Source organism: Saccoglossus kowalevskii, chromosome 19, assembly GCF_978046115.1.
Source record: "Saccoglossus kowalevskii chromosome 19, keSacKowa6.1, whole genome shotgun sequence".
NCBI lineage: Eukaryota > Metazoa > Hemichordata > Enteropneusta > Harrimaniidae > Saccoglossus > Saccoglossus kowalevskii.
Genome location: NC_140659.1, coordinates 18,154,259 through 18,180,900, shown reverse-complemented (window position 1 = coordinate 18,180,900; position 26,642 = coordinate 18,154,259). Strand labels below are relative to the sequence as shown.

General features: G+C 38.8%; 1 protein-coding gene across 4 annotated transcripts in view; it reads right to left on the bottom strand.

Moving 5' to 3' along the window:
* The window catches only part of LOC102805246 (uncharacterized), a 56,805-nt gene that overhangs the window by 5,190 nt on the left and 24,973 nt on the right, over window positions 1-26,642 (bottom strand). For 2 of the 4 annotated variants that reach the window (XM_085493570.1, XM_085493571.1), the window contains exons 3-4: window positions 9,697-9,807; window positions 2,339-2,536 (exon numbers count right to left, since the gene is read on the bottom strand). In XM_085493570.1, the coding sequence (XP_085349696.1) occupies window positions 2,339-2,536; window positions 9,697-9,807 (309 nt within the window). Of the gene's footprint in view, window positions 1-2,338; window positions 2,537-9,696; window positions 9,808-9,914; window positions 10,066-26,642 lie in introns of those variants that run through there. The other 2 variants (XM_085493573.1, XM_085493572.1) reach the window with 2 other exon arrangements.

Below are 26,642 nucleotides of genomic sequence, written 5' to 3'. Positions count from 1 at the left end.
GCAATGTTTTGCTCGGTTCCCCTTTAGTTTTTATACAACAACACAGAACTGGTTAATATTAGTGTAGCAACATGATGACTAAATGCGAACGTACTGTGGATATATTAGTTCTTGTAATAAATGCTTGTATACAACACGGATCGGATCAAGCACATCCCTAGCAACCGCCATCCTAGAGTATCTCAGAAGATAACGTGGCTGTGTGACGAATCCCGCACGCGGTTCAATAAACCTATCTACACTTACGACTGAGGTCGATGAACGAACTTTCTTGAAGATACATTAATAATTGAAGTTGTTGGAGAATTATAAAGAAATATTGGCACCCATGGAAACGCCGTCGAGCGGCCATATTTGTGAGCAAAGTGACTCGATTGTATGTATGTAATTATTGGCAACGTACCGTTCAACTTTACCCCGTACAACTATTAAATGTACACTTATTAGATTTTGAATTGAATGGAGGATAGAACAGGAAAAACAAGCAAAATAATGAGTCAAGAGATAGTTGGAGTAGCTGGTGTAGATGTTGGATTTGTGCCCCACAATGACACGACTAGAAAACTGATATACGCTTCAAAAACATGAAGACTACTCATGTTTCCTAGACAACAGTTTCCTACCCACTGCTGTGTTCAACTTTCAAATCCGAGAAATCAAAATAACAAATACAGTGTAATGTGGAAATATCATTTTCATGATACCATTTTCAAATTAAAAATGGAAAAATATAGGTTTATGATTAAAATGAACATAAATGACAAACCTACGCAAACATCGCGCACAAAAATAGAGATTAGTTTTGGGGCCGAGTCGTGACATATACAATCCATGTCACTGAACGGAATATGAAGACGATGCGTTCACCATTGAAAATAATGGAAAACGAAGACATAAAATGCAGTTTCCATGACATTTAAAACTCCAGTTTCCCGGTTGTCTGAGTCACCATTTAGACATAGTAACGCTGTGCGTGGCGTTGGATTGTAAGTATATCTATATTGCGCGCGCCGTGAAAGTGGGCACGAAGGGGACGTATCTGAGGCGACTAGGCCGTAACTACTGCACAGTTACAGTGACGTGACTAATTTCCTGCATCATAAACGTATGTTTGCTGTATGATCTTTGAATAAATAAATATATGACTCAAATCTTCTAAATCACTTTCCTGGACAGCTGCAATGAATGTTAACACTCCCAGGTGATACATGTCCCACTTCACTCCCGGATGAACTATAGGTTTCACACTACAATTACGTGTAGACGATAATGTGAATGAACGCAGGTCAAGCATCTGAAACTGACAAACATTGAAAAACGGTCACAGTATTTGCCAAACCCAAGGGGCAATATGTAACTATCCAAAATTCCTAGTTTAAGCAATGCGACGGCGTTTGTAAAATACTTTTTTGTTTGTTTTAGTACTGATTAGTGTTACCCGTTAACGCCAAACAAATAATTTGTTTCTGGCCAGCGCGCGCGTCAGTTCGAAGGGCACCGCTTGCGACTTATTTTTTTATTTTTACTGCCAAAGTGGTAAAAATGAACTAAAATCGGCCCCAAAATTCCACTATTTTTCTAGCATTTCTGGACTATCGAGGAAGTCGACTTGTAATCTCAGCTTTCACAATAATTCCGGTAAATTTTGCATAGCGCAGACTTACTAGTAGTGTGGACCTTTTTTTTTGAATAATAATATTCAGACTATAATTCACATAAACATTTATAATAATTAATTACAAGTACAACACATTGCCCTATTACAATAAGAACTGCATATTAAGAATCCGTAACATACATTTCATTTCCTGAGCATGTGCTCTCTGAAAGAATTCGTTTCGTGCTAACGCCGTACAAGAAAAAGTATCACTACGATTGCATATATGAATTTCATGAATAACTCAGCAAGCTACACAAATTGACTACATTTTTCCTCCGTAAACCTCTAATGACGTTCATTTTAAAGACTATTATAATTGGCTTTACTGGAATGTTGCCAAAATATATACGCCTTTCTATTTTTCGGCTGCATGTTAATCGAAATAATATATTGATTGCAATATTTATTGAATTGTAATATAATTTAATTTGTATTTCATTAAAAATCAATCATTGTGGGTGTTTTTTGGACGTTCTTACAGAAATAGCATTTAGAACACCTGAGACAATAAAGGTCAGACATCCGGGTACTTTTTTTCACACGATATTCAGTATATGATAACGACGATTCGAATAAATGTAGCAACAGTGTTCTGGTGCCCGCTACACATAATACAACACGTGACCTAACACGTGACATATCGGATCAGGCTAGACAATACGGTCATATATTTATTACCTCAGGTTCTGGTTCAGGAATAACGATTTTTGGCCCAGCGTACTCCGTAACGGGGTACGTCACTTCAGGATCGATGGTCTCGATCGCCGTTGGACTTGGTTTATCATCACCACCGTTGTTGCACTGGGTAGGGCTAGCCGAGCTACACCCCGAACTACTGCTGACGCTTGAATCAGCTGAAGTCTTGTGTTCAGTATCCTGTCAAGAAAAAAGTTTAATATAAATATCTAGTTCACTTATAATTTTTGCGATTGAACGCATATTCGTCTACAACGAATCACAGTCCTTGAGGGACTGTGAACGAATAATGTTAAAGCGGGGGAGTCGTCACCTGCGCATGCGTCAGATGGCCATAGCGTGCCATTGTTTACAAACAAGCGCCTGCCCATGAGCCTTTGCGTTTTAGCGTGTGTTGTTATTGTCGCATGGAACTCAACTCCTCAACTCCCAGAGAGCGCCGCACACGACTGTTCTTGGTTCATCGCGCGGAATTCAGTTTCAACGCTCACACAAAGCTAAGGGCTCGACTATTTAAAATGTTCAGATAAGACACCGCGAAAAAAATGTACTGGTCACACTCTTCCAGCCATTCCCATGATTTCATATGGTTGATCCCTTAAACACATTTTTTGGCAGTTGGCGGGAATATAAACTTTTGAGAGGCATATTTTTAAACATAGAAATATACGTCATTGAAGAACGAGTTATACAATTTGTAGAAAACAAGTGCAAGTATTGTGTCGCTATCATAATGGTCACATAATTATCACGTGACATCATCGCCAGTACACCACACTTGCAAAGTTTTGCTGACTTGCGCAATTGCCTGACCGTATTTTGCTCTCTGAAGCCCCACACGTTGTATTGAGATGGAGTCACATTACAGTGACCCCTTCGCTATGCTGATCATAGATCAAGAATTCAGCGCAGCGGCTGTTGAACAGTAAATGTCACTGTCTCGAATACCACAACTGTCTTGCACTCGATCGATCACAAAACGCCTCAACGGAACCATAGATCAAATGCACTTAAAGTGAACGAGTCTCGGAATTACTGAGATTCGTGCCTAGTACTCATCTGCCTATTGTCGGCATTCCGTCTGCAATCTACGATAGGTTATTAACTCAGCAAGTCGATAACATGCTAACACCGAAAATAAAGCAATTCACGCGTGCATTTACGGAGAGTACAGTACACAGTTCCGGGATGTAATGTACTATAGCCATAGACATCATATATTATTATAGGCGGGTTTCGTGTAAATAAACACATAAAACTTGCAGTGTCGCATGGGACGGATCTCGCAATAAATAGGTACGTGATTACTATTACCACCGCCGCATTCCTCGTCACCTATCAACTAGTATTACCTGAACCTTGATAATAGCACTGCGTACAACATTACGTTCTAATAAAGCGACGCACCTCGTGTTTTTAAAAATCTGAGTATCGTCAAAAGAGAGAGTTGATCAACATAGTAGACATTGTATTAAAGCGGGGAAATCGTCATCTACACATGCGTCAGATGGCCATAGCGTGTTATTGTTTACAAACAAACGTCTACCCATGAACCTTTGCGTTCTTAGCGTGTATTGTTATCGTCGCTTGGGACTCAATTCCCGCGCGTGCGCAGGTGACGACCCTCCCGCTTCAAAGCAGTTCATAATGCCTTGCATAGCTCACTATATAATAGAACACGGTTACACGAACGACGGGTTGACTGTTCTGCATGCGATAATATCGCTAATTATATCTGACTCTAATAACAACATTATCCACAAAGTAACACTAGAAAATTAGAAAACGGCAGTTTGACAGCCGTGCATCAGATTTTGCATTCTACAGTGACATATCACTGCGATTAGGTGATGTCATATGCCACGTACTAATCATGAAATTGGTGAGTGCCATGGTGTGCAATCTTGAAAGTCTTATTTTGGCTTACCATCGATGTCACGGCGACGTCACACCGCACATCACCTCAGTAAACTGAAGCAGATTTGGTATCTTGAGTGATCAATGTTTTATAACCACGCAGCGACTGGGGGATAATGTGATCTATTTCATATTGAAGATAAACGAACCTTCGTCTAACGTAATCACACTTTCAAGTAAAAAATAACTTTCGGATCCTAGTAACAAATTCGCACCAATTACTAGTAATACAAATAACCCCCCTCCCACGCGGTTTGCGCTGGCGGAATCTTTGTATTTACGGGAATAGGTGATCTGATTTTACGGTTCAATTGTTCACTGTAGAGGTAACAACAGAACAGAAACAGAAATATTTTCTTCAAATGTTGCGTCATCTATCATATCTGACTGTCCCCGTAATGTGTTCACGGTTATCAGTTACATTATAAAATGGTTGTGCGCATATACTGACATTTTTGTGCTCAAGGCATCTTCGAAAATAGACACATTGAGAGAGTGTGAACTATTTGTTGCCATGGAAACAACTTGAAGCAGAACTATGGTGATCCCCGTTTGCTGTCTTCTTTCTTTTTGAAGTTCAAACAGACCAAGCATTATTTGAATCGTTGTACGTTTCCGACACATCGCCATTTCATTGTTCCTGCGGTGCCGTTACGTTGTTCTCGTAGAGCCATTTCGTAACCGTGACGCTGCCGGTACGTGAGTTTTTATAGAGCCGTTACGTTGTCGACAAATTGCTGCTATGTCATTCTGATAGAGATGTTAGATTACCGTTAAACTGTCACTAGAATTCCGCTTTGCCTTTCTCGTTGTACCGTTACATTACTGCTTTTTTTTGATCAATAAATTCTGATTTAATACAGACATTCCACATGATTGCCCGCTCATCAGAATAATACGCTATACATGAAGTTTAATAAAGAGAATTATGTTCATATATCTTACTTAAAATAAATCTAAATTATCGTGTCACTTTCGTCAAACATCAAACGGCAAAGAATAATTTATGTTTTTTTGAACGATAGTTTGGATTGTTGTACTACTATCTTTCAACCGACGCCAAGAATCGATCATACATAACAGACGTCGCGACGGACAAAATAACAATTACACAAGATGGCCTCTAGACAGTAAACGAATCCGCGGACTATAACCGAATAGGGATTCGAAATAAAAATTAATTTGAAAGAATCGTGAGAAATCGTTTATGACTGATGGGATCAGGGTTTACATTTCACGCTCTCTGAAGTAATCTAATAGTTGTCCGTCTCCTCGAAGGAATTATTAAAAAATGCATATTTAATGAAGAAAGTAATAGACTGGTGCAAATTGGCCAATTTTATGTGCGAACCCCGGGTACTCAAATGAATTGAGTATATTGTTCTGGGGGGTAAGTTGTCCATAAAATCGCCCACTAAAGGTCAAAATGAAACATCGCCGTGGGATACGAACATTCAGGCATGTTTATAACTGCATAACCGTTACATACGGATGTCAAAAGGTACATTAGTTTTGAAAACTGACTGCCGACTGAATAAATTGCATTCTCTGAACTCCAGAAGTTTATCGATTTAATCAACGTAATAGTACTGAATGTATGCTTCAACGTAGATTCAAACAGTAGACCCGTAGCCGTGTGTTTAAGTTTTTGGTTTGCAAACTTACAATGTAGTTTACACGCGTCGTGTGGGACCCATGCCTGAACACGACGAGCGGCGATCGAAATTCGAACTCACGTTTCAAGAAATTATTTAGGAATAATCATGCTTGTTCTGCTAGTGAGAACAATGATGTTCATTTGGTCTAACATTTACGGAAATACATACACATACTACATCAAATTATATTTGGGTCAAATAATTCGTGGCGTTTATTGATTAATTACCATGGTAACCAAATTACAGTGAACAATGGTCATATGCTAGTAGCGATAACTCTTATGATTCGGTTATCACCTTTGCGAAGTAAATTATGCTAGACATCTACACAAAACGATCGTTAGCATGAGACCGTGGGCACGTCGAAGACGACATAGTGAGACGCAGCTGTGTGAGCACATGCCTTGAAATCACTTGGTCATTTCGGTGAAATGTATGCGCTAAACGGCAATTTGAGAAAAGAGTAATGCTTTCTCGTTGAAGGCGTTTTTTTTATTTGTCACTGACTATGTTTACATGGAATGTACACAATACAGTGATTGTGTAAAGTCCAATAATATTACTTAATTACATCGACTTCTTCGCTCTTCCGAGCAACGCACAGAGGAGGGGGTTGCTCCAAGCTTCGAACACGAGGGCAATATTTAGGGGAAGCCACCTTGTACCCTGGGAAGTACTATGACATGTACTACGTTCTCATCTACTGGAAAGATTAGCGACCTAATGACCCAGTACGTCGTTGAGGAAAAATAATCAGTGGTTCGCTGCGAGTACACTGTTGGCCTTAAAGTGCGGCAGTCGTCACGCCGCGTCCTGTTCGATATGGGACTCATAGCGACGTATACAATGCGTGTAAAATACATTGTTTATTCACATGAAATTCGAACACGCGCTGCGCGACGACCACCGCGCTTTAATTTGAGTGTAAAGACAACGTCAGTGTCTATATTTTAAGAACGGCCTAATGTCGTCGCAGCTACGGGTGGATTATTGACACCGACAATTGCGTTGTTCAAATCGAAATAAAACAAAACAAGACAAGAGAGTCTCCACAGTTTTCATGCCAACACACACAGGAGAAACAAGTTCCGTCCATAATGCTTTGATATGCGTTCATCTTACTGAGCCGAATTTACCCGGAAACTCTTCCAATTATGATATATTTCTAAAAATTGACATCAATATCATTCAAAATATATCAGTTTACAATTAAAAGCGACATTAATATTGATTTCCAATAACAATTATGATTTAACAGGAACGTTTCCAGTTATTGATGTACCTAACTGACCTATGACCTCAAAGGTGATCAGGATATCAATAAATTACATATTTTCGAGTTATAACGATCTCGTATTCGGGCCACCCACTTGTAATGTCATGAACTGAGGTATCATTACAACAAACACACTGACCGATGATGTAGGTTACAGAAATACAACAGTATTTGTTCATGAATAATATGTGATTTTCACGGTAATATGACTACTTTCGACAACAGCTGTGAACACATCATTCTGTTATCAATTCTCATGACACTGAAGGAGATTTATTGACACTTACAGATATTAATATACTACAGCGACCACAACTATTTATGACACTTGAATCCAATCAACCGGCCAATCAACGAGCGCAGAGCGCAATGATGTCATTCCAAAATGCTCCAATATTGTTCCATCGACCAATAGAAACCGCTTCTTTCAGTTTGAATTGAAAATCATGAAAATAAAGCGAATACCGAGGTTTGTGTTGCGATAGTATCTTGATCACTAAACAATATTATTTTATGGATGAGATCTGTTAATTAAAATTTACTTGCGAGGTCTGATCAAATAATAATACCGCAAGTTTTAATAAAGAATGTTCTTTCGAAATTAGAGGAGAGACACTTCCGTTTCAAAGCACATATACCCCTACATTGACACGGGTAATTTACGGGGTTCCCCAATAGAAAACTGGGGGTGGTGGAAACATTTTGTGAAAATTGATCTGGTTGGTGAACTTATGAATCACGAAGGCTGAATATTATAGAAAAGTACTAGAAGCATTGTAAAACGTGCGTATAAATATTTACCCCCCCAATAAATAATTTCTTATTTTCTTTTACCAAAATCCATCGCATAGAATAAACGAAAATGGTCCGAAGTTCAATTTACCTGGCTATTAATCGTAGTAGTGCTTGTATTTTTCATGCAAGACAACCAGATTATTTCCGGTCAAGGGGAATGATCTGTCATTGATGGTCTTTGAAAAAGTGAAGGGTCATGGTCCTAAACGTTTGGATATGTTGTGCATGAGCTCCGTTTACCTCTGAGATTTTTCCGATATTTCATAATTATTGGTCTTAGCAGTTACGTACTCGTAATGACATTTGTGGAGACTGTCGACAGTTCTCGGGCATTCAAACATTCGAAGCATTTCAAGCGAGGGACTTTAGTCCCGCCTAACGGCACACCGTGCTTCCTTGATACGACCGACTGTAGACAGTCTAACATTTGTGGTACGCTCGGGGTAAAATGCTATGATGTTCATTCTACGCATATGCCAACAAGATCTGCGCAACTGGAGAATAAATGTTTGATCAACCAAAAAATCCCTTTCCAGTTATATGCTTGTTATTATCACAAATGATGCCATATTCATTTAATTATTTGTTACCACAATGGTCATTTAGATTTTTAATATAGCACACGCGCATTTAATCATTATTCTTGACCCCTGAACCGAAACCGGAACCGGAAGTATCATGATTGTTGCCATACAACAGAAATAATTTCCAATGTCATACATGCATCTCACGTTGGTTTACAATAAACTAGTTTTGAATGTCAATGACGACTGTTTGGATTTTGAAGGGGGCTGCAATTGATGACTCCATAGAAACGTACCAGGATGCGTGGACTTCAGATATCGCGCAGAATCCCTACCACGGTCTTGAATTATTTCTGCTACCGTCACCGTAATTAGGACGCCCATAATGATTCCGGAGTGTCTATTGCATATAATGACAATAATTAGACCATGTTTTTGAGTTCATCATTTCACGATCTTCTGCATGCAGTCTAAATCAAACCCTTTAAGTCTTTTTCAATGAACCGTAGCTAATGGTTATGTCGCTTCAAACACATAGCTGTCGTTACTGTGAAATAACCAGTGAGTTTGGTAGAGTCGTTGACTATCGTCAAAGTAATGCGGACTTTCTAAATGATAGCAATTACGGTCGATGATGAGTATTAACTCAATATCAACTCTGTCAGCAAAACTGGCCATACGACTAAACGATTTGAAATAGCTAGTGAGAATAAAATTACTTTACTAAATCAAATTTCATGTTAATTACTCTTTCATTAAGGGTTTATTTTTATTTATTTTTTAATTTTGAACGATTTCACAGTGCAAAAACCTTAGAATAAGACTTTCTAGGGTCCACGGATACAGGTACTGAGATCGCCACCTAATGACGATGTTTAGAAGGGATACAGCTCCCCTAAACACATATGACATAGTCGTCTTTTACCTGAAACAGGTGGCGATTGAAGTCTAGTCGACGTGGATGATTCATTTAACGCGTCGTTTTACGCTAAAAATCAGAATAACTTTTCTGTGGCATTTTAATGCTATTGCTCATCGGAGAGAGTGAGCAATGATTCCGACGTCTGACGCAGAGACACTGGCGACGAGATCGATTATTTTTTTCTCTGCAAGACGTGTTTCAATATTAATACATGTAAACCACAGTGCGTAATCCCTATACGTACTCACCCTAGGGCCGGTAGTTTTGATGTCGTCACCAGGCTCGCAACTTAGACTCAGCACTTTCACCATCGCGTCTTTGTCGACTGTCTGAGCTGTTTCTATAAATGAGCCTATCGTCTACAAAGTAAAAAAACAACAACAACGTATGAATAACATATAATTCAACGCATGAATTGAAATAAACTCGCCTTGGATGGTTTAAAACGTGTTCGGAGTATACTCACTTACAAACGAACGATATTGTGAATGTACAATGGTTCAATAGAATAGCCACGGCAGCTTGACACAACTAGCGACTGCAACACGCCATACGCATTAACCAGTCGAAACACTACCAATGATCGATGAACGCACATCGGTAGATTTAATTTAGACACACGAAATATTCTAGATTACGATGTTTGTGATGCTAGCTGAGCGTTCCGGGTAAATTAACATAAATTAGCATAATAAGATTATTTTGCTCGTATACCAGCAAGAATTGACAAATCAAAATTACCACTTCAACCCGAAGGTGGTTCATTTATATTATTTCCAACTGTGTTTGTGAAATAGGAATGTTAAATTGGGTGGAAGAAACCATTTAACACAGGGGGTATAAATACATCGCTTTATTTCAACACATCGTTTTTTTATCGAGGTGCAAGTCCTGCTGGGAACTCACTGGCCAAACACGTGCGCAACAAAGGTCTCATTTAAACGCAACCCTGAAATGAATGGCTCATTTTTTGAATGAATATATAACGAGTGGCCTTGATTGTGTAACTATGGCAACGGTTACATTATGTATATCCAATAGTATCTCATATTATATTTAAATGGTAAATCAATGAGTACGTATTCAAATTGTGTCAATTTCCTAGCACGCTTTTTCCAATCATTGGCGTTATTTCGACGTCTCTCAGTATCGACTATAGTATTAGTAGCTAAACTAAAAAAAGCGCATCTGTGTTGTGGTTATTGTTAGCGACTTGTAAATGCAGAATATTTTGTGGTCGCTTCTAACCACTTTACGGTATGATGAAATCGAAAGAAGTCTCTAGCTATACTAAATATGTAAAGAGCGGTGGTCGTTGCAGCTCGCGTCGTCCTCGATGTGAGTCCCACTTGCATATGACGACGTACACAACGCGAAATCGGAGCGTGCACAGCCACCTAGTGTCTCCTATCATATATTTGGTTGCTGCGTGACTTAAGGTGTCATTACCCCCCAAATTAAATTATATAAGGGAAGGACGCATATTGATTAATAGTGAAGAAGCACAGGAAATAATATAGTAATCGAGTCATATCTAGTTTATGCTGTTATAGACTCACAACAACAGTGACTCACAATAACAGGGAACAAAAACATTACGTACGCACACGTGGGGGATGTTACTACGTCATCGAAGTACTTACACGGCCAGCCAGCTAGGTGGATTGGGATTTGAGCTCAAATTAGCTGATATACGCACACTAGGACAAGTACACCATGAGAGTACAGGTACACACAAAGAATAAAAAGCCCTGGCCGAGGCGAACGCGAGGACAATAGTTCATCTGTAGGTCTGTTGCCACTCACTGAAATATTGACCAGCTGATTTGATATTCAACATAGTGAATTTACCGATCTAATAAAAACACACGATTATGAGTATCAGCCCGGGTCGTTTATACTGGAGATCACGTGATTACAATAGATCCAACCCGTTTACCAATAGATAATATTAGGTATAATAAATTATATTTATGCTACTATTGTGAATTACGGTAATTACAGTGAAGTAGATATGGTGATTTGGGATCAGAGACCCTAAACACCCTGATCAGAAATGAACTGAAAATGAGTGTAGCTAACAGTTTTAAAAAAATGTTGGTTTCATGCTGCTATTATTGGGATTATTTTAATTATTAATCGCGTGACATTGAAGTGATTTTATGATGATTATAAACGCAATGTAGTGGGATGGGTCACATGAGCTCAGTAAATGACACTAATGACACGCTATCAGTATTCTATTGACTGTCATGCAAAAACTGATGACGACTTTATCATTCGCATTTTTTTTACAGTGATATGTATGGATTCAGAAAAAAAGACCCCAAGCAGCAATAATAACTGGGTTCTTTGAAATAAACTGCGTTAGTGTATGGTTGGAGAGAAAAACACAGCATACATGACATTACACCACTTCTATAAGCCCTCTAACGACGAAATAAATCTGTGACGTAAATGGGTGTGAAAGACACCGATCTATGGTCGTCCACAATAAAATATACTGCTTTTTTTCACAGAAATGCTATATTCTAAATTGCGAACACCAACGCAACCAGAGTTGGCGTTTTGAGCTGATTTGCTCACGCACACACGCGTCGTCGTGTTGACGTCACATAAGCGCTTCGTCGTTAGAAGGCGTGACCTTTAAAGTCGGTGTATGAGAAAAATCCGCGAGATGGAAAACTCATAAATAAACTTTACACTGCGTATTATTCGGTGTGTAACAAGCGTAATTCATGTCAGTTACAGAAATTTGTGTCATTGATCAAAAAGTTGAAATATAATTGCTATAAAAATATGACATATTCCCGTCACTTACAGTGTCTGTTAGCTCGATAAGCAATTACAATCAATCGGATTTGGATATAAATTAGTGTGTTAGTAATCTCACAATGTTTGCTCTGTAGTGACGTCAGAGGATACGATTAATGATTAATGATTAATGACAGTGTATTGCATCAATCCGATTCCTAATGTGTATCACTAACAGTCCGGAAAAGGTAAATGCGGAACCATGTTTACTACTGAACGTGGAACTGTTATTGATGTAATTATTATAATTCGCGATCAGGGTAGTATTTCTCATTCCCCGGACCTGTCGTCACGTGACATGGAAACTAACTCAAAGTTAATATTCATAGTTATTAGCTCCACGGCTACACCTATCAATAATTGTCTTTTCAGGTGAACATAATTGACTATTGACCTCCCTTTCGGTAACTAACTTCCGGAAGCACGAGGCATCCCTCGATCTTCAGTTCAGTTTAAACTAGTCTTTATTTCCCCACAAATACAGCACTCTTACATAAACTGGAATATAAATTAGTTACAATACTGATTGCTGATTTATGTAACATATGCCGATATGGAGACCCCATCCGAAAATCACTTGGCCACGATCGAAATTGCCACATTTTTTTTAATGGTATTTTTATTGGGTATCCTGCATAAAGTTACATTACAGGTCTCGAAATTGCCACATTGCGCGCGTTCGAATAACTTTATAATGCATTTTAAATACGTTGCTTGCGTAGCATGGAACTCACACGGAACATGACGCGGTACCTATAGGGCTTAAAACAGACATGTACAATTTGTACTAAATATAAATGTTCCAATTCAAGTTCAATTTATTTCGTTCAAGATATTGTGATCCGACAAAACACCAAAACGTCGAGAAATTTTGTTGATTCTGTTTCCCAAGAGATAATAATTATTCACATCGTGTTGCTTTTTTTTCAACACAGCATTCCAAGTCTGTAAAAAAATTGGATTCAGCGTCCCAAAATATTTGTTAATTAAAGCTGTGTTGCGGAAACTGAGGTGGAGTCATTAGAACATGTTACAAAAAAAAATATTGTGCGAACAAAATGTGGTATTGTAATGAGTTATTGAATGGAAATGGTATGGCCATAAGAAAATTAACATTTCAATGTTACTGCTTGTTAGAATACACGCACAAGGAAATGTGCAGTTGAAACCCAATTTTCATCGCTCACCGTTTACATCTCCAAACCAATGCCTTCCATACACACAACGGGGTGGGTTGTATTTTATAGAGCTTTTGTAAATTCCCATTTATAGACAGTATAATTGAATGTTGGTTAAAATGCAACTTGTTAGTGGAAGTAGGTCACCCGTTTCCATGGCAACGGGATAGTTAGGATTCTAATTGGTCTATAAGTCCGCAAGACAAATGATTCGAGAGAAGTAGTTTCATAGACAATGGGATACGTCATTATATCACGTGATATTTTTGAAACAACAGCGTCATGCAATTTTAAATATTGTAATGATGTTGTTAACCGGTTACACGTTCCGCAGATAATATGGGACACGAGGGCATGAGCCCGAGTCTCTCGTCTTTATTTTGATTGAAAATAAAAAAAAACTCGATTCGACACACGATTCACCGGCCCCTGGGTGCATGGTGGTCATGACCATCTATTGATGACGTCCTGCTTTGAATCTGGCATCGTCTATTATACAGTGTGGGAATACCCCCCCCCCCTCCCCCATATCCTCCATATCATGGGCTATCGAAATATGGCCACCATAAAAATATGCATACCACTACTCTAGAGACATTGTGATGAAAACCTTTAGCTAGTAATCTACGACCATTTGTCTCCTCTGTCACGCCAGTCTCCTTAGTTCCTGCGATGGAGAACTAACATGAACTCCAGCATGGCCGTCAATAGCTAGACAGCGACGAACGGAGTCCCAAACAGTGAGTACATTTCAGCGATATTTTGATATAATATTATGTTATGAATAACTAAATATCAAATTCATCATTTACCAGAAAAGTTTCGGTCTAGTAAAAAAAAGTGACTCATTCAAGTTGAACATAGGACACTTCCAAATCGTCGGTTACCTGTGGAATACGATGTAAACACAAATATCATAGGCCAGTACTAAACGTATGGATCGGTACGCTACGACACAGTCAACTGCTCGTGAATACGCCAACATTTGAAACTATAAAACAATTCCAGGGAAAACTATACACGTTTTCAGTATATAACCGGAAATGTAGTTTAGTCATTACAGCACAACTAGCTTGCGGACGAGGATGAAAAGATATGCGGATATGTGATGACGTACTGTGAAAAAATATTACTTGACACATACTTAAAGTACTCTTGTAAATAAGCAGTCGTGAATGATGAATGCTATTCCCCGGCGCAGTATGGCAGCGCAGACGATAAGAACCACACACGAGTAAAGGGCGGGAAATAAAAACGAAATGCAGACTATAAAATTTAACAGACAATTTACTACAAAAATGAGCTCTACTTAATAGAATGTGACGAATGCCCATCCGCAAGCGTCATAAATTCGGATGAATGTGTACTGATAAAGAGTGAAATATACCGCTTTCCTTTAAATTGACGCGACAACAAGGTGATCTGACTCGAATTATACGTCAGTCTAAATATAACGTGCTTGTGCTGATGTTTCCAGTCACGTGATTCCATACGTCACACGGCAAAACAAATCAAACGAGAGGAACGGAATTTTAATCTCAATTCTGTCAAAGATAACATTGTTTGCTCTCCTCCTCTCCGTCAGCCACGCATTGGACCATGGAAGGTACTAACGTTAGTACCTTCCATGATTGGACCAAGGATTACACAGTCAAATCTATAACACGCAGAAATCACTCAAGTGGAATAAAACTAATACCTGTCCCTTCCTAAAAAAAAAACAGTGCAGCATATCCCACCATGATTGGCAATCGCTGCCTCAGAAAGGTTGTTGCTATAGCAACACATCACACCTTGTCCAACTCGTAGTGATCGTATTAAGTGACCTGAGTTCAAAATAATAGTTGTCTCATTTCACAAATCAAACATCGTATTTTATTTGGTTTGCCGTTAAATTTATCGATGTACCCTGCACTTGGCTAAATGTCATCACCCCGGGGAAAAATACGGTAACAATCTCAGGGTTTACGAGGACATCATAACCATTGCCCCGAGCCAAAACATTCAGTATAACGTTTGTTGTTTTGCAGGAACAAATTACGAAAATTGACGGTGACCTACGCGGGAATAGCTTCACATGCGATTCGTCTCTGTCTATGAGAAATATCTGATCGCCCCTGGTTATTGAATTAGCATGTACTTCCTTATTCGATAACCCCTCCTCGACCCTGATATTATACAGCCAATAACAGAAAGTAAATGCGGTGTGTTTTTAAAGAAACGAGTCACATCTTCAAATATGCGCGGAAGATCAATAAAACGCGGCTCTTGATAAAGGTGTATTAAAACACGCATTGCATTACCTGAAGCAATATTTGCCCATCCTCCGATGTCTGCGTCTTTCCTTGTATCGTTTTCTCAAGTTTGAGTCCGAACAATTTGGGGTTCATTAAATAAGACATACAATACCTTCTGGTCAGAGAAGATGGGCACTAACTTGCTATTCGGGCAAAACTTCGGTATACAGCCTTAAAAGAAGAAAAAAACGCGTAACTATTTTGATGATCCACATTTAATATGAATTTTAAACGCGTTTATAAATATGAGGTTCTGACCGAACCAGTTTTCACCGAAATTTATTAAAATGCAATCTGGAAAACCACATAGTCATCGAAACCCGTCGTGTCCAGTGTTCCCTCGCGTCGTATAGTACAATGCGCGTAAAGTACATTTTTTTGTTTACACCAAATCCGAACGCGCGTCACGTGACGTCCTCGTCCCAAGACACCCATTGAAGTAGATGAATAAAACACATGAAGGTATGTATGTACTTTCCGCATTTTCTCCAAGGTTAGACAGAGGCGGGACTTAACAATTACATCATCCACATCCATGTATATTATAGATAATTGTTGTTTTGTTGGGCGAAATATCTAGGTTAACTGCTTGGATTTTTAACTATTTTCGGGCAACAGGTTGTACAGTATAAATCGGCAAGTAGCAATTCAGATAACTCAACGTAGAATGAGCCATTCGAATCAATATGGCATGTATCGTAAATGGTTATACTGCAGTTTATAGTCGTAAAAACCAGAACAAGCTTTTGAAACCATCATTTTTTTTTCAGAAGGTTATAGACCTCCGGGCAACAGTAACTCGCCCATGCACTTAATCATAATTAACCTGTTGTAATGAATGTTTTCTCCCTGTGGCCGATTCTAACATTTCTTCATTAACTGTGAGTTGAAAATGTCGACATTGTCAGTGGCTAATATTGTTTATGTACCCGGTTTATGTCACGTTTATGCTGATTCAATTTTCTTCAATAGAACAGTTGCGGTTTCGTTGTCATGTGATATTTAAGTCTGAGTACGTTAACAAATCCGCCATGTTTGTTCACCCTCGTTCGTTGTCAGTCGTCCAATATTCACTAAAATCCTCCTCCAAACATCTATCTTTCACATCGCAACATTGAAAGTTATATATTTTGAAACATCGCGAAATCCTGACAGTTTTACTCTTTTGGCGCATTTTTTGTCTATTTACCACCACGTAATTCCAAAATGTCAAGTTAAACATTACCAGAGAAGGTGTATCGGTGGTCAATTTTTTGCAATGTATAGTGGGAAAAAATGCAAATTACCGCCATATATGGAAGCAAAACACTAGATATATTATATGCACTCGTTAAGTAATTGAATGAAAAACACGAACAAATAGATAAGAGAGGACATAAATGACACTATTAGTCCGTTTGTGTTTGAGGGGGTATTATGGTAGTTGACCTTGTTAAAATATAAATTTGTATAATTTGATCGACATAGTGGGATAAAATATTGTTTAATTTAATTTCTTTCACATTTCCCAAATGTTCCTATAATTTCCATTATTTCCAATATTAGTTGATTTCGATTCGGATCAGGCTCGAAAATAACAAAGAAGTTGTATAAAAAATACATGGAAATGCACAAAATGTTAAATCAAATTGTCGGCGGGAAAAATTGCAAAGGGTTAAATTGGGAACAAGATAGAATAGTTCATTTGATTTCTTCAATTATTTTGTCAGACTCAAATCTCTTTCGCATACAAACTAATTATATATCAATGACTTACGTTCGTGGTTGTGTACTTGATGGACGGAAATGACTAGTCCAGCTAGTAATGACGTGAGATTTCCAGCTGACGAGCTTCCTTTATTGTCGCCGTTAATCGAATGGTAGTCTAATGTTATTGCTACAGCGTCTTTAGTGCGTGAGGTCAAAGTTCAGCGTGTCTGACATGAAGTAACCCACTGAGCCGACGACGACGCTTTTTTTCGCACACGTCACCAACAGATTTCAATTCATCAATGATCTGCGAACCCACTCAAGCATAAACTGCAAAGTGTAATCGTATTGTGCTGAAGCTTTACGTACAAAATTCAACAGAGGTAACACAATTATCTCACCGATTCAACAGACAAACAGTGTTCTACTTATAATTAATAAATAAAATAAAAATATTTGTCCAGGTCGTCCAGGGTATTCGGGCGTGGTTTTGCAAAAGCGAGCATGGTTTCTTGAAAATAACCAACTAACAATCAAGTAAAACCTATCAACAAAATAAGTAAATATTTGTAATTTGTTCCTGGGATATTGTTTTATACAACCGATTGTTTCTTTCACGCCTTTGCGGCACTGTTTTCTGCTGTTCACATGAAATCCACCATGTATTTGACACGTATTTACTGACACCATCTTTGTATCTCTTTTTAAACAGTGATGAATTCAAATCGAAACCCCGAGAAAACATTTCGGATGTATTCCCTCCCGTCGTACGTGTTGTTTAGCTCTGTTTCCCCAAATCAAATTATTTTCCTTGACAAATAAAGATGGTTAGGGTTTATGAATGAACTGGGGACAAACATCCAATGGGGTGTTTCCGCTTCCAACTATTATTGTATCCAGCACTACAGATCCAAGATGCCCGAACATTTCCATGTGCCGAGCTCAATGTTCATTAAGTCCTAAGCTTAATATATAAGTACAAAAATATATAAGTAGTTCAATATCTGAACCCTACATGCTCAGAAATTAACATTTCATGCATTATGGCACAGGCAAAACCAAACGTTGGCTGTCACGGTGAGGAATCATGCATGACAGTCGTTAGCGATTGACTGACGTTTAATTAATAGATTTTAATACTCGACACACGGAAAAAAATCTATTGAATGTGTAAATAAATGACATTGAATATATTATTGACAGCATAAAAGGGACGCATTTACTGTAAAGTTATCAAAGTCTGAAAGCATTACATCTCCAATTTATCACCGATGAAACGTTTTTAAGATCAGTATCAATTCGTGGACAAATCTGCGTAACAGTTAAATCATGTTTGTCGGATTTATGCAGAAGATAGGAAATGGTGGGCGAACTGTTACCGTTCATCGCCGATGCATAACATATCTTTTATCGAACTATTGAAGACAATCCGTCTCCAATGATGCGTTAAACTATCGGTTTTGATCATTATAACTATAATACAGCTTGGGAGTGAAAGCCTGGACATCGTTCGGTAGATTCGCTTATGTTGTGAGTATGCGCCCCCCAGGAAAATGGTTCGCGTCATATGCAAATTTACGATTCTGATATGGTATGTTAACGACATGCGCCATGTTACTCGCCTTATGGTTAGCCCCAACCAGCGGGAATTGTATTTTGGTATTATTTATTGTTACTATTATATATCTGTCTGAAATATTCTGTCAGTCCATTCGTTTAAAGCGGGGGAGTCGCCACCTACGCATGCGTCATATGGTCATAGCGTGTCATGGTTTACAAACAAGCGTCTGTCCATGAGCCTTTGCGTTTTTAGTGTGTGTTGTTATCGTCAATTGGGACTCAATTCCCACGCGTGCGCAGGTGACGACCCTCTCGCTTTAATATGTAGTATGGCATCGTTATTGTATACTTTTCTTCTAACATATCTATCTAACCCATCTTAACAATGACATCAACTTGACAGACTTTATGCTTCATGAGTGCACTTTATTGCAAGGAGCAAAAAAATGTAATACTCCATATTCCTGAGACGAAATACTCTTAATTCAGACACTAAGAATAATCAAGTGATCCAGTTGGCGACACGCTCCCAGACAAATAATAATATGTACAGAATAATGCCCTGTAGCCTCGGAACATAAGACACACAAGCCCGAGGCGAGGTATTATGCGACTTAATATACAACAAACCAACTATAAATATATTGTGACATAATCTTGCGTTGAATTCGATGCTTAGAAAGTATTTAGTTACTCTTGTGGAGCTTTGCTGCAATAACCAGGTACTTCGTTATTGCTGTTGTTGTTAAAATGTATCACAAACTTATATATGTTTGGAGTTGCGCGCGAGGAGCGTAACTACTAGTAGATTGAGCTGTCACGCTGCTGATCTGCAAGGTTGTATTGACATTGATTCATTGGTCGTTTCGATGAGTTATTTCGTCATGGACGTTAGTAGTATGTGCGGTAAACCATATGCACCTGATACATTGAGCAGTGTATGTGTCGTTATTAAAAATCCCTGTCAGAAGATTAAGAAATGGGTGATTTAAATGTCTTTGGCAAAAGCTGCAGGATTATCTCAGAAGTTACGTGCTTGTTTGGATGCGGGAATTAATTGAACAGGGTATCGATGTCTTTCGTAAACAAGCTCAGCCCATATCATGTTGAGAAGAGGGTCTGCTTCGTGGAAAAAAGATCGATGATGACACTGCTGAAGATTTATCTAGATATTTCGAAAAACACTCAGAATCTAGGGTAATGTCATGTAAACCTACTTGATATAACATGGATGCTATACACATCATGTGACGTTGCTATACACATCATGTGACGTTGCTATACACATCATGTGACGTTGCTATACACATCATGTGACGTTGCTATACACATCATGTGACGTTGATTATGCTATGAACATATTGCACACATCGCGATTTTTTCTTTTGTCTTATTCGTTTCATAAAATTTACATACTCAAATGTTGGTGTTGATTACCTGTCCACTTATCCAAGTGTTTGTTCCTGATATCAGTGGTCTAATTTGTAACCCACCTGTGTGTGTTTTTTCAATACAGCAGATTTTTTTTCAAAGCTGAAAAATGGTTACGACACACACAAATTAATGTACATACCATTATTTGAACAAACGTGAATAATATAGAATGGCCACCAGTCAGCCATCTTAATTCAAATCGGTTACATTAATTTGAATAAATTAATAAATGATTAAAACAAAAAGCATGAACAGATAAAAAAAAAATTGCATGTACACCATTATGTTGGCCCGGGCATGTTTGAAAAATCACACAAAGCGCACTGATTAGGGGGGCGTTGAAATTCACAATTAACATGTCGCAGATTACAAATGTATTGCTCATCTCATCTAATTTACATATGAACAAAATATCTACTGATGTCATTAAGAATCACAAACCTGCATATCAACAGTAACAAAGTGTTGATTTATAAAAATAAAACAATGACCATACAGGTACTGAGTGAATTACCCCTCCCATCCCTCGTCTTAATGGTTTATTCTTTACACGCCAACAGATGTTATATCAACACGATACAGACAAGAGTTCCATAGTAAAACATATAATGATGCTCACACGTGTAACTCGGTATCTACAGAATGGAAATGCAAACAGGACAATAAACTACATTCCTACAAACGACGTTCAATTTATTTTGCTAATGGATTTCCACGCTTGAAAAACGGACAATTATTGCTCTTTTGTTAACATGTGGTAGTCACGTGACGTCGGATGAGGCGACGTCCTCTGGGTGTAGAGCACACGAGACATTTGGATCTCACTAACATGATCTCATCGATCCAGCTCACGCGACAGTATCTTCGTGAATTGGATTTTCGCGTGGAATTGTACGATCGTCTAAATTGATTGAATAATATATACTATTATTATACATTTGTATCCCTAACGCCATAAGTTACAGCATGCCGTAATTTTGCGGTATTGCACTGTGTATTTGCATCCTACCATATTAGGAAATGCGAATACCAAATATGGAACGATTACGCGCGTAAGCGTAGAAGTTCGCTAAATCTGTTCTAAACTTTTTTAGATTTCGACATACCATGATGTATCCTTGGGGGGAAAGATGTATAATAAGGTTATTACGAGGATACTGAAAAGTATGCACGAAGACAGTACAGCGGGAGTATCGACCGACGCGCAGCTATATATTTGTGTGTGTCCACAATTTGCCTTAACGCCAAGATTTTTTAGGTATATATTCGACTACCTACAGCAAACTTCTGGATTAGGTGTGGTAGCTTTATGTAAATTTGGGTATGAGCCGTTGATGGTATGCGTCAAGTTCGAACTTCGAACAAGCCATGCCACGCACACCTTTAACAACCCACAAATCGTCTATTGATAAAGGTGTTGAACATTATGTATGTCCAACACATTTTCTGAATCATTTGCGCTCACTTAGACCTGAATCTTATGAATCGTCTTCGAATTGTAAGCATAATGGGGCTAGGTACGTGAGGCGAATTAGAATTAATTGAATCCATTTACCCAAGAAGCTGCTAATTGAACACACCTCGTATGAGAAAAACTCGGTCAAAGGTCACGACTCACAAACTGATTATGGCTAGATTTTGAATACATTCAGTTCATGGTGAAATACATTTGACGTATTATGACGTAGTTCCATTTTACATTATATTTTATGTAAATTATATCGATTTGAATTTGGATAAAAATAAAAATAGACAAGCTCGTCAGCCCACCTAGTTATGCATGCTTTTGAGTCTCTTAAATATGAACGAAAGCCTCTGCACACGTGCTTTTAATGAATCGTACGTATCAGTGATTTAAAATCGTATGCACATTTCGCGCGAGGCCAACACAATATTTCCAAGTTTCGGTCAGCTGTGCAGATCAACCAAAATACGAATAAAATACATCCATTATTCATTTGTAACCATAGTAACAAGAACACAAATCCAGATGCTCAGTGAACCTAGTCCAATCCACCTGCTTTTACTATTTGCTGAGAAGTAGAATTATTCAGGTGTGACTTAGAAAATTGCTACGATATTCAAAATCAATTTCCACATTTACCTAGAACGCAATGCCGCAAACACTGAGTCGGAAGATTATGTATGCTCGACGTAACTAGACAGTATTAGAACATGCATCCATTAAGTTGTTGTTTGGGAATGCAAGCAATATTGCTAGTCAAATCGAATTAGCGAAGAAAGAGACATACGCAATCCCCTACGTCAATTTGCATATACTTTAATGGCCGGTTGTGATATGATGCAGGTGTCCGGCCCAGCAGATTCACTTAGGAACGTGACATGCTCACCAATAAGGGCGAATGAACGGGACCTAATCACTGACACTTTACGCCGGCTACTTAAAACGCTTTACGGCATAGACGTGCTTAGTCACCCCTTAACCTCTTGGTTTCACACAGAAAGGTTCTTGTAACCCGGGAATGGGGAAAAACTAACGACGCTTAGCACTATCCATGGTAATAACAAATCTATTGAGTTGGGGGAAGTTTCAACTGTATTCAAAAATCAGTTCAAAGTAGTGAGTTTGTTTCAGATCATTTGCACCTTGAATATCAATAACGTGAAACGAGTTGTACACATTAATATTACATATTTTCTGATATCCAGTTGGTTACGGCACCATGAAAAAGCAAAGTGAAGATATTCGAATTGCAAACCCAATAATCAGCATTTTAGTAATAATTTTTGATAACACACCAGTAAAATCTGTAAAACAAAATTATGATAGTTATTAATGAGATATTATTAAGGAAGTTGTCAAACAAGGAGTATTTGGCAATATCACAGATCTTGGCAGTTTAAGCATGCACCAGAGCTCGGGAGGCATGCCCTGTTCCATGGTTTCTTCGCCTGCTCTATGTTTCAACTTTTGTTTTATTTGACGATGTTTAAATAATTGATACAAGCCGCAAAATGTGCACGCGTTATTACGAGGATACTGCAAAGTATGAACGAAGACAGTACAGCGACAGTATCGACCGACGTGCATTTGCAGTATCCTCGTAATAACCTTTAGTTACTAGTATTATTATGCATCTTTTCCTCCCAGGAATACATCATGGGAATGCCGAAATCCAAAACGTTTAGTCTAAGAACAGATTTAGCGAACTTCTTTGTGTGGGTTCGGTCAAACCCTGTTGGAGGACGCTTACGCGCGTAATCGCTCAATATTTGGTATTCGCGTTTCCTAATACGGTAGGATGAAAATATCCAGTGCAATACCGCAAAACTACGGCACGCTGTAACTTATGGCGTTACGGTGACAGATGTACAATAATAACATGTACGTTATAATAAATTCCGAAGCGCACGTGTATCATTACTCTTCATTACATGGAAACGAATACTACCTAAACAACGATGTTTCTATCAAGGTGTATGTACAAAAATACTAGTTGCCACCAAAAAAAACAGATCGTCAGGATTCCTTTACAATACGGTTTTATTCTATGCTGGCGTTCGCAGAACTATCAAAGGGTAGTGGTCGTCGCGCTGCGTGGTTTTCGATATGGAACATGTTACAAAACACTTGCCAAGAATCGACGAAATTGTTGATCTTTGAGCCATTGGTTTATATGATGAAATGACATCATCATATCTCAAATTCGGTTACATGTGACGAAAAAGTCAATTTGTCACGAATTGTTAAATTCTGAACACTTGATCGGAGGTTTCGACGTACAATAAGCTTTTTTGATTATTCCAAACGCTGTACATGTAACATAGTCTGATTCCGCTTTTCATCCATCTTTAATGAAAACACGGTCTCGGTACCCCCGGAAATAATAGTGGCGAGAGTGCGGTTCATCAAGCAAATAATCGGTAACTTGAAAGCAACAATGGTGCAGGGCGGCGATGGTAAAATACTTACCCTCTCAACTGTTCAATATACAATTGATTGTTCATGCTAAAGATCACAGTATGGTCATTAATTATTGTTTCTCGGAGTTTATTCGCAGTCACTCACAGCTTTGATGTGTTACTATGAATAATTCACGCGGCGCTACTAGTCTGTGACGTGTAGAAATGATGCGTCAGATATAGTCACGGGTCCAGTCGCGTCGCGTCCTAACAACAGCATGCTACACTTACGCCATTCATCATGTGTATGCAAACGAGTCCCTATGTGGAGCAACGACTGTAGTCATTTAAAGTGGGAGGGTCGTCACTTGCGCACGCGCGGGAATTGAGTTCCAAGCGACGATAACAACACACGTCAAAAACGCAAAGGCTCATAGGTAGACGCTTGTTTGTAAACAATGGCACGCTAAGGCCATCTGACGAATGCGCAGATAACGACCCCCTTTAAGAATTGACTTTGGGTAAATAACACCAATTTAATGTAATTATTTGACTCCTTAGCAGATCAACGGGCAACAAACGTAATTATAGACCCAGAACACTATTTAGACAGTTGTCACTCGTCCCCGGGATTGAACACCCAGAGCCGAAACAGTACACGGGAACGGCAGTTATCATCGTCTCCCATCAGAGAGGGCGCATGCCCCAAACTCACATATTTGGTGGTCTGGGCAGCAACTCTGAATTTTATACTGTTGAGTGAGATGTCGAGCTTGGAGCGAAATGGACAGAGAATAATACACTAGTCAGCGACAATACAACAAAGTATTCAATCCGTGTCTTTAAGCTCGGACTGTATCCACCTAAAATGCGACTGAGCTCCCCGCCTCTTCTACTTTATGAATTCAGGTTTTACTACGCAATATCTACTTTCACCTTATCGTTCTCCCTGACGCACACATTTTCCAATCTGGTTCAAACTCGATTCAAATGTTTCTTTTTATTCACGATTTACAATACTGACTAAAACACGTCACGGTGTTATCATGCTTGCGACCACCTTGAATAATTCCCATCAATAGAATAAAGAAAGCGATCAGCGGCATATTGCCATTCAGTGCATTGCAATTTTCCAAACCCCAGACAGCTATCACCACGGGGCAAGCACACGGCATGTTGATGGCAACAGTACGCGTTCGAAATACTCATCTTAGCAATTGTACGGTATGTTATTAAGTACTGGTCATCAAGGAGTGTAATGTTGATGCAGTCACGTCTATGATACATAAATAACTATTAATACAGACAATTTTACTTGTCAGATGAATTATCGATAGTCTGTAATAGTTAATTTTTAACCGGGGTCCTGAAAGCGCCAAAATAGTCGTGTAGCGCGTGTTTGATGTTATTACACGCGCTGTGTACGTCGCATGGGACCCACAGCGAACACGACGCGGTGTTACGGAAGTGCTGCATTAAAATGGGAGAGTCAAGGTATTTTTCAAGAGGTTGCAATTTAACAGTTAGCGGGGACCGGAACAATGCATCATTACGGGTCCCTTATCACAAAGTAAGGGTATTACGTGGCTTGTGTCGGAGTGTGTCATCACACACACACACATGTTCCGACATGATGTCCTAGTTTTGGCTTTATTTGGTGCCAATTTCTGTTTACAAGACGAGGAACACACAGAGTAGCCAAAGAGACTACGGAACAGGCTGTAACTCCGTGTTCTTAGAACCGCATAGTACCTGAACTCAAATGTCCGGAACCGCGATATCGCAGAATAATACTTATTTTCTAAATTCCCCCGACATACTGAAACGTTCTAAATTGGTTGAATGCACGCCAGATACTTGAATAACAATGTGTGCTGTCACAAATTGCACGGTACAATTTAGCGTCAACAACCACATTCATCTTCATCGCAATTCTCGGTTTTACACCCGATACCCGGACCCTTGGACCCGGATGTGATATTAGGGATACAAACCTAATGGAGCCTTGCTGTGCAATGTGCACGATTACTCAATTACTAGTATACCTTGCTATGTGGTATCATCGCCATGTACAATATGATCCCGCGACACACCACACTGCACACTGTTCAATCAATGTCTACCATTAACGATAATTCGAATGACCTATAATCCGATAACTATCGATAACATTCCATCTCGAAATCCAGACAAATACGCTACAAACATGACAGTATTCGATCAATGAAACAATTTAATATGCGAATGCGCCTAATTTGAAGCGCACGCGCACTAATATTTTCATTATTGCGTCAAGCGAATACTGCTACGTTAACTGCCAAATCAACGCTGTTTCTTTCAAGATGCATACACATATTT